The sequence below is a fragment of the Eurypyga helias genome, unplaced genomic scaffold (genome assembly GCF_000690775.1).
Source record: "Eurypyga helias isolate BGI_N326 unplaced genomic scaffold, ASM69077v1 scaffold22160, whole genome shotgun sequence".
Taxonomy (NCBI): Eukaryota; Metazoa; Chordata; class Aves; order Eurypygiformes; family Eurypygidae; genus Eurypyga; species Eurypyga helias.
The window spans coordinates 37,283-47,312 of NW_010228248.1; the positions used below are offsets into that span (position 1 = coordinate 37,283).

General features: G+C 40.4%; 1 protein-coding gene across 1 annotated transcript in view; it reads left to right on the forward strand.

The window, feature by feature from the left end:
- AFTPH (aftiphilin) overlaps nt 1-9,661 on the forward strand; it is a 35,929-nt gene extending 26,268 nt beyond the window's left edge. Inside the window, exons 8-9 of the mRNA XM_010158869.1 lie at nt 2,471-2,594; nt 8,409-9,661. Of these exons, the coding sequence (XP_010157171.1) occupies nt 2,471-2,594; nt 8,409-8,553 (269 nt within the window). The 3' untranslated portion in view covers nt 8,554-9,661. The remainder of the gene's footprint in view (nt 1-2,470; nt 2,595-8,408) is intronic.
- Nucleotides 9,662-10,030: the final 369 nt, after the last annotated feature.

Here is a 10,030-nt window from a genome sequence, read left to right on the forward strand (position 1 = left end):
TTGTGTTTGTGTGTGTGTTTAGGAGCTTTGTGTGGGGTTTGGTTGGCTAACTTTCCTTCAATATCTCATTAAGGTTTTGCAGTGCTTTCCTTAAATCATTCTCTAATCATTTGAATAAAATGGAGAATATGCAACTCTTACAAATAACTAAAATAATTGAAAGACAAATTGTTAGAACTTTTGGCTTAAAGAAGAAAATTTTGTCAGTAATGGAAGTTTGTTCTTTCTCTGAAAACTTTAATTTTACTTACTATAGATCTACACTGTATTCTTCTCACTCTGATTTCATCAGTAGCCAAAGTCACTTAATTAAAATATGCATTCTGTGTCATGAACAGGGTGTTACTCATTTCTAGTATTTCTAGTTTCACAGTTTCAGTGTGTGGTCTTATTTTTCATGTTGATAGTTCAACATAAATGTAACAGAGTAACAGGTACCTAAAGAACAGTAAATCGAGCAGTGACATCACACTACAGTGAAAACAAATTCAGGACCGTAAATGTGAATATCTGAATGATGTAACTTACAAGGTTGCATTTAACATTTGTTGCAGAGTTGCATGTCAAAGGACTCCTTGTTTCAAGCAGTTTTACAATTTGTACCTTAATGGGATTTCCAGGCTTCTGCAAGTCAAAATGTATTTCTTCAAGCCTTCCTCTTCCCTGTTTGGAAGTGGATATTTTATGGAACAGCTGGGCTTTTTCCTATTTCTGAGTTCTGTAAACATCTGACAGTACTTAAAGTCTTGGTATACTGGTCTCAGGACAGTACATAATTTGATGTTTTGCATGAAACTGGATGAAATTAACTTCGAAAATCCAGACAAAAAATGTAGCTTGAAAGGAGAACTGATTAATTCCTCATTAACTCCTATTAAATGGAGCAAATGTTCTTCTCCCACCCTCCTCCAGCTCTTACAGCTTAGCCAGATGATTTTCTTAATTTTACTTTTTGGTCAGCTTAAGTTTCCTAACAATGAAAGAAACTTAACTTGTGCACAAACAACAAATGGCCAGGACGCTGCTTGGGGAAGAGTTCACGCAAAGCAGGCACGAGGATTATTAACCTCATCTGTTTGTGCACGTAGTCCTGCGGTTACTGGGTGGAAAAGGCAGGACAGTAGCCACAAGTATGTTTCTAACGTAGTAATCTTATGGTATTTCAGCAGTGCTTCTAAAAATGTCTAGATCCAGGCAAGTAAATGATGTAAAATCATCAGCATATCAGTTTATAAAAGCTGGGTTTATATTAGGCAGCTGCATGGGACCGTAGTGCCCAGGTATTTGCAGTCTTTGTTCCGCAGTGGTATGAACTGCTTCTGTGTTGTCCCAGCCCGCTGGCACTAGTGTTACACTTGTTCAGAATGCGGGTGTCTACACAACACGATGCTTCTGTACAAAAATTCTACGCTGGTTTTGAAAAACACTCGTAATAGTGGATGGCGCATGTGCCCACTTAAACCCATGGAATGTAAAATAGCTGAAACTGTAACTAGGGAGGTCTCATCAATTTAAAATGCTTCTGAGCACCAAAGCGTGGTGTCACAGGCTTTCCTCTTGATGTATTTTCATACTTGTAATTCCTAGAAACATTTTTAAAGAAAACATACTTAATACATGTGGAAATTCTGCAGCCCCTTCCTACTGAGATGTGATACTTGATATTCAACAGGTTGAATTTCATCAGTACACATGGGTTTTGGTGGGGTTTTTTTTTGGATGCAGGTTTCCATTATTAGCATTCTTTTCAGAATGACCTCCGCTGATAAAACTTGGAATCCATTGGCAACGTACATGATGTCAAAATTCAGCGTCTGACTTGATACCTGAAACTAGGAAATGGAGGCTGAAACATCCAAATACTTGATGCTTTATAAACACCTGAAAGATGAAACGGGGAGCATAGACTGAAAGTTTTTGGTAGCATTATACATATTAGTATGTAACTTTCTTTAATGCTATTTCACTTGTATGTGTCATAAAAGCTGCTTTTCCAATTTAACGCAAGCTTTTGTGAAAAGCAAGATACGAAATACACTCTATGCGTGCCCGTGTGGTGTGCAGTCTGACGTTAAAGAGTCGGTCCCTGGTAACATGCAGTGATCTCTTCATGCAAACCGTTGAACTCATGTAACTGAAACAATCCATTTTAACACAGCTGACGCTTTTACAGGTGTTTCACTTTAAAAGGTGAATCAAGCTTTTGTTTTCTCCTAGACTGAGACCTTGTATGCCAGACTTGCTCCAGTGTGTGTGTGTTTTGTGGTAGGACTATAAAAGCTACTGACAAGGGGTGGGGAGAGAGGAGGGCGTTTTAGAAACGCAGACAAGTTCTGTCGTGTTCTTTTCACCTATCTTGAAGTTGTACATGATTCAGATGTTTACAGAAAAGTCTCTAGCAAGTTGGTCTGTGGCTAATTATGATTATGCTTGCCTCCAACCATCACTGATTATCATTTTATACTGTAAGGTGTGGATCCTGAGTTGTATGAATTGACAACCTCAAAACTGGAAATTTCCAATGCAAGCAGCAGAGTGACTGATGCGTTTGCGAGACTCATGTCCACGGTGGAGAAGGCAAGTACGTCCACAAGGTAAGTACTCTGTTCTGCTTTCTTTCTTCTTTTTCTAAGGGTGGCACCACCTGTGAGGAATGAATGTGTGTGCTGTTTCAGGTCAGAAGTTCTTGAATGATCAAAAGGCTTAAATTTAATAATTAAATTTCTGAAATATAGTACTGTAGTTCATATTTCAAATAATCAGAGAACTGTAAGATGGGAAACAGTTCACGAGCTGAAAGAAAAAGATGACTGGGATGCAAGTTGGAAAGCTAGAGCCAAAGACTGAACTGGAGGAAAGTGACCTTCTGAAGAATGGAAGGGTAAACTGAACCTCACAGTTCAGTGATGTAGGGCTTTGACAGAAGACTCCCCTCGGTCCTCTGTGTAATTATAGATACGGGATGTCCAACCAGTAAAACAATAAAACTGACTAATAATTATGACAATATTTGCCCCATGTATTTCTAGCACCTGTCAAAACTTCAGTGATCAAACATCAGATGCATTTTGCTGTTGAAAGTTAAGGAACGAGCATGTAGTTGGTTTAGGATGAACTTTCAGCTTCACAGATCTCATGTGAGGAGGTTCTGTCTTTTTTTTTTTTTTTAATAGGTAGAGTCTGTGTAAAACACTTGATGTCAAATGTCTTCCTTGAAAACTGGCCTCTTGAATGGGTACAGAGTAGTCTTTTAGCTTAGAAGCTTGTATTCTTTGGGTTTATTTTTTAAATTGTGTATCTTAGCTGTAGGATCTTGGACTGTCTTAACATGTAATTAATGTATGTGCCCATTAAAGAATCACTGAGTGATTCTTACCGGCTAAAATATTTCTGTTGTTGGGGAAGTGCATTCCTCATCATGCAACAACTGATAGGTAGTAACATAGCCTCACTCATAAGTGAGATTTAGGGTTTATTCAGCACTATAGATCTAAATGGATGTGTTCCCATGCAGCATAGCCCCTAGAGAGGAAGCAAGGCTGAACAGGGTTGTGGTGAATGCAGTGATTTGTGAAGGTGGGACATAGCTGGCTTTCTTAAAATGACTAAAACTGTCTTTCAAGAGCTCTTTTGAAGCATGTTCTTTCGTTGAGAAAACTATCTTGCTAGTTTTCCTGTAGTGGGTGTTCCAAGTGAACACTGAATAAAAGACGAACATGCCGTGAAATTTCAAAGGAGAACCACTAGACGGAGCTCAACACTTCAATGCTGATTTTTGTGTCTCAGCTCTTGGTTTGCCAGGTTTTTCTATCCATGGAGTGCACGTACCCTTTCTGCAGATACACTGGTGGGAAAGTTTGAATTTCACTAATTAGAAAACGTAGTTACAGTTGAAATATTTTGGTCATATATTCTAATTTAAAAGCACAACCACAAAGGCACAGCAGGACGTACAAACCCCAAGTGTATTTTTATTAATTATTTTGTCTCCACTCAGATTTATACCTGCCTGCTTGCTTGAAGATGGCTTAGCTTACTTTTTCTTTGCAAAGTAATGGGGAAGTCTGCTTTGCTTAAATGAATGTTGACCTTCATTTTTCTGTTGGGGGTGTGTTTTGCTATGAGGGGTTTAGGATTTTTCCCACTGCTTCCACAGTGCACTTGAAAGCTCTTCCTTGCTCTGTTAAAGCTCTTTATCCAGAGTCAACGTTTTTCCCCTGTTCTGGAGAGCATTGCTTACTGATAGGAAGAGGTTCTAGAGCTGTGCTGTAGAGAGGCTGAGGACCTCGGGCGTATCAGTTAAGTTCAGACACATACAAGGATTAGCTATTTTAAAGCAGCTGGTGTCAGTGTTCAATATATTCTGTATGATTTTGTCAACTCTGAATTTTAAAAATTGCAAGGGTGTTTTTCTCTTTTCTGATTTCACGCTCTCTGAAAGAAAAGCAGCCTGGTTTCTGGTTTTTTTTCAAGCTAGAAACCTTCAGAGATATAAAAAGGTTTTATCTCAGTGGTATGTCAAATATGTTGCAGTATGCTAGCTTCTTCTAATAAAATAGGTTTTCTTTGGAAAATTTTATTCTTAATGACCTAGAGACTTCAAAATAGGAGTGGCTGGGTCCAGCCAGCTCAACAGAGGGGACATTAATGCACCAACCTGGAAACACAGGGTATTAGCCATTCATGGTAACTGATTAGGGAAGATGTGGCCGGTGGCAGCTTCAGCTGTGCTAAGGCTACCCTATGTCTGTAACTTGTCTGAACTCTGGATCTTTGAGGATAAAGCTTAGGGTGAAAATGCCATTGTTCAGCTGTAGGAAGCCATGTGAAGAGTCATCTTTACCTGAAATAGCTCTGTCTTCTTCATGCAAACTGATCTCTTGAAGCTGCAGAGTCATTTTCTCGGAAGGTGTTGGGAGAGAAGGGGAAACTTCCCCTCAGCTTGAGCCTGAAACCTTGATGGCAGCAGCAAGTGTTGAAGGTCAGGGATCCAGCACATTCCACTGAGAGAGATTCTACAGCCTTGCCCAATTCCGTAGAACTGGCAGAGATCAAAAGTTTATCTGCTGTCTTTGTGAAGGAAAGCAGAACACTAAACTTCCCAAGAAATGGCCAAAACCCTCATTTAAACTGGAAATACTCCTTTTGGGCAGTGTTGAATGGAGCAGACTAACTGTTAATTAGAGTGATTTTTAAAGTCCATTTCTCTAATCAACTCATTGTTGCTATTAGAGCCTGGCCTTGCTGGTGCTATCCACAAAACCCTCTGCAAACAAGAGAGATGACTGAAGTCCTGAAAGTCTCAACACTGCAGGAAGGGGTTGGAATGCAGAGAGCAGGGAGGCGTCAGTGACGCGCTGACAAAGCATTCCCTATTTCTTGCTAGATTTTCTTCCAACAACTTTCCTGCTTGTCAGTCTGGCTAATTTCTTGCAGGTTAGTGTTAACGTGTCTTTGAAAAGGAAACTTCGTGCCAGCAGGTAGAGGGACTTGAAATTATTCGCTTGTCTAAAGGCATCTCCTCTGTCTTGGGAGGAACTGTAACCTAGTGCAAGAGAAGAGATGGATGGGGGGGGAAAGTGTAAAACTGTAAAAAGGTACATTTAATACCTGAATAGGCAGGGACCCTGTTTTGAGCCAGGGTTGGGTCTTTTAATAGTTTAGACATCAAAAGCTCTGGTTCCAGAGCAGACAGAGAAGTGCACCTGCCACTGACAATCCGCTTGGGTGTCTGCTCTGTAATTCACTGTCGCTAGAAATGCAGGTTTCATGAGCAGAAGCTCTGCAACGACCCCACACAGACCAAGGTTTAGCAAAAGAATCTCTTTGACAGTGGGGACATCTTCAGCAAAAGTGGTGACTGAAATTCATGGGCCTGACATGGTTCCTTTTCTTGCGTCTCTCAAAAGGCACCATGGGTGTTAGGTAGTTTTGTATGCTTTAAGGGTAAAAACAGTCTGCAGTGATGATGCTACTTTTGTCTTTTAAGTTTAGAGAGCTAGTGAGTAGTTCTTTAGGGTTTGCCCTGCCGATATTTGCTACTGAAGGTGTCTGGTCTTATTGTCTTCTGGAGGAACCTGCCCCTCTCCACCGAGGAACGGAGACTTTAGGCTGTCTCATCCCTCTGCATTGAGGGGGTTTAAAAAAAAAAAGGTTTTGAGCCTCACTACCGAGTGATTGTATCTATAGCTGTGAGTTGGTCATCGTTAACGTTTGCTGTGTGAGTGTGTTAGCTTGTCTTTCTCTATAGATGCTTTCTACAGAGCACATTAAGTAGATAAATGATTGCAAAGGGCCTCCAGCCAGGAGGGGAGCGTTCCGTAATCGGGAGAGATTCGCATCTGGCCGTGCTCACTGGTGTGCATGTTCTGCGGTGGTGTTGCAGAGAGCAGCTACGACAGCAGGCGCAATAACCTCACCCTGTGATAAAGGTCCTCTGTATGAGCACTAAATAAAAATGCAGCTCTGCCTCTGGGATCCAGCAGTGCCATTTCTTAGCGTGCTGCAGTTGATCGGGGGAGAAGGAGGCATATAAATAGCAAGGAGCGTGTGAGCTCCATCTCGGTGCCTGATTAACAATTACAGGAACTGCTTTTAATGCAGATCTCTGAGTCAGCCTTCTTCCTTTGGCTTCCTCTGTGTCGAGCACTCCTTTGTTAGCTCTAAGTCCTTGATCACCAGGAGTTTGTACCTTTAAGAGGCTTGTGGTAAGTGATTACTAATGGTGGCACCAGATACTGATAACACAGCAGCGGGTGAGAACCACATTTCAACAGCTCAGATACAGCCCTTGGAGTGGAAACAGAACTGACTGCGAAGTTGTTACAGGAGGAGGCACACATTGGCACTCTGCTTTTGCCTTCACTAAATCCAGCACAGAGCTTTGTTTATCCTCCAGAATTTGGTAATCTGCCTAGTCAGTGGCTCATGAAATTCCACTGCAGCAGAGAAAATAAAATATTGCTATCCGAGTGAAGGAAAGTCAGATTTAGTATCTCGGCTGCCTCATCTAGAGATCTTTCATCAAGTGGAGGTTTCAAGTAGCAAACAAAAGTGATAGTTCTGTGTCAACACAATGATCAGTGATGTCAAGGATGAGCTTGACTCCAGCTCTTTTTTTTTTCCCTTCTCCTAGCTTAGAAATTTTGATGCTGCTGCTGGAGCAAACACGTAGCCCCTTGCTTTCCCCTGATCTCTGATCAGCTCAAGGAACAATCCTGATGGGTGCTGACGAAAGAAAATAGAAGTACATGCTGCTTGGTGACCGGAGTGGTGGTTGCCCGCTCCTGGGCTCGCTTTAAAGTTTATAGCCAAGACAAGAGAAAGGAAATTTCTGAAGTGTTCTAGGGAAAGGCAGTTTATTTCCTTCAAGCCTTTTCAGCTTTTTGCCCCAAAGACAGGGGAGCTTATTCAGCTAAAATATGTCGTTACAGGGTGTAGCAGGTGCCTTCTTGGAACTGGGATAATGTTTGATAGAAAACTGTGTACTTTGAGTAATAGGCAGCGTTCTTAGAGAAGTCAGACGTCTGTAAACTGCAGATGATTGGGCAGGGGACAGGGGTCTTCTGTAGCAGTCTGAGCCAGGCTTCATTTTACTTGTGAAATGTGAGAGTTTTGCATAATACTGAGAACCAAGCAACATGGGATTCAGACCTCTCTCTTCATTTGCACTCAGTAATTCTTGTGAATAATGCAAAAGGCAAAGTAAAGACCAATGATTCCCAAACTGTCGTATGTAGCATTATGGCTACACATAACTACAGCGCTTCAAAGCGAGTAGCTACGAGGTGTGAGCCACCTCTTGCTGCTGCTGAGCCCTAGGGGGGGAAAAAAGGGATTGTGGGTCATGATGTAGAGCAGTATGATGTATATTCTGAGTAGTCATGTCGGAAACACAGTACAAGTACATTCTTTTGCTTTTAAAAAAAAAGTATTAAGTAGTAAGTTAAGAACTTTTTAATGTCCCTTTTAAGGTTTTTCCATTTTATGTTGAAAGATTTTATACTGGATTTAGGTAGTTTAGAACTAATGCTCCTGTTGTCTTATCCCTAGAATATAGGCATGATTGTCTCTTCAGGTGAGTAGTCCCAGAATGGCACATTGCAACCTGCCCTGCCCCACCCCCTCCAAAAAAATATATATAAGATAGCAGCTGAATAGAATGTTTTTTTTCCTTATTGCAACAATATTCAGGAACATTTTGCTGACTTTCTATATTAACGTTTTGTTGGTAGGCAGGCAGGTATTATAACATGACTACCTTCAAGTAGCTTACAGAAGTGCCTGTCAACGGGAGACAAATTGCCAGAACATTTCTCCGATCAGTGATTCCTTCAGTGATCCAAGGGTCTGGTACTGGATTAATCCAGGTACTGGATTAATGCACTTTGTTCTTTTCTTCTCAACAGGAAGCCTAAAAAGGAAGAACATCTTAGTGAAGAGGCTGCCAAGGTGATTTCTAGCCTTCCTGACTTAACTTTCATGCATGCCAAGGTGTTGATGTTCCCAGCCACATTAACACCTTCAACAAGCTGCCAAGAAAAGGTAGACTAAAGTGATGTGAATTGGACGTTTTCTATTTTTTTTTTTTTCCCCCTCTGTGGGTCGTAAAAAGCAATCTTGCTTTAATTTAAAAAAAAAAAATCAAGTTCAGATGATTTGTTGGTAAGCAGCACTAGAAAGGTATACATAGTAATGTATATTTATTTACATACTGGAGTCCTAAATTTATATTAGAGAAAACTGTAAATAATTGGGGGTAAACCTTTTTGAAGATCTATTCTTTTTGTTGTGCTGGGGTGTATACATTTACGTCTTTGTGAAATACACTGGTGGTGTCCTTCTTACAAAACTTTAAAAAGTTTTTAAAAAACAAACAAAAAAAAAATCCTAGAAACACATACTGCAAACGTCAGCCTTCACTGTCTGTGAAGTCGTCCCCCCTAATTTTTCAGATGGCATTGAGCATCTTTTGCCTGCGTATATTAGGATGTGTGTTGCTGGGGAAAAAAAAAATTACGTTGTCCCTTTGTGGGTTTTCAGTTTTTGTTGTTTCTTTAAACCCCAATTTCTTTTCTGGTTTAACAAGCTGAAAATGTGTTTTTTCCTTTACTTCTCCCTCCTCCCCTCCCACTGATCGATTGATTGGCTGAGTTGGCCGATCAGTTTTTATGTTCTTAAACTTCAGTTGTTTGGCTCTGTCACTGGATAGCCTTTTGAAAGGTATGCTGTCAGTAACTTCTCGTTCCAGTTATGGATTGCTGTCTAAACACTTGATTTTTTTTTTTTTTTTTTTGGGGTGGGGGGAGTCATTAGAAGGTTGTCTGCTTTAAATCACTTTGATTTGGAAAAGAAGGACCAAAACTATCTGAATGTCTTACAATGAATTTTACCTGTTTAAAAATTTTTACGTTCTGTTGTACCACTATTCCTGTTTGATTTTGCACAGTGTAAAATGACATAATCATAGATTGCTATGGTTTTAGGCTGTATATACAGTAAAAACTATGGGTTGTAAATGTCTGGGGAAATTCCTATGGAAAAAAGAGAGCTATGTAGAAGAACCTCTAAAAAAGGTCAATGTGCATGCCCAAAGTCTTTTGAGATTTAAGTGTGTAAATTTTCCTTTTAGCTTACACAAAATAAAATAATTTAAAAGATACACATGTATATAGTCTATCTTTTTATACACCATGCATACATTATTCTTGTTTCTGTTGATGGTAAAATCAATGCACTGCATTAACAGTCCAACCTTCGAATTTGTGTTGCACCGTCCCGCAAAACACACCTGTCAGGCTCCTGCAGAAGGAAAAGCAGACTTCTCTTTTAATTGTCCTGTCTCCTTGAACGTGTTATGATGTAGTCTTTCATTTCTTTCTCCAGCTTGCCTTCTGGCTTGTAGGGCAGTGGTGGCTCAAGAACATGTTGGTGCTCTGGGGTAGAGACTTCTTCAAAGTAGTCAGCAGTACTCAGCTGTAAGAAACACAGATTATGGAGAGGTGAGAAAGGACAGCTGGTTTTGCCTATT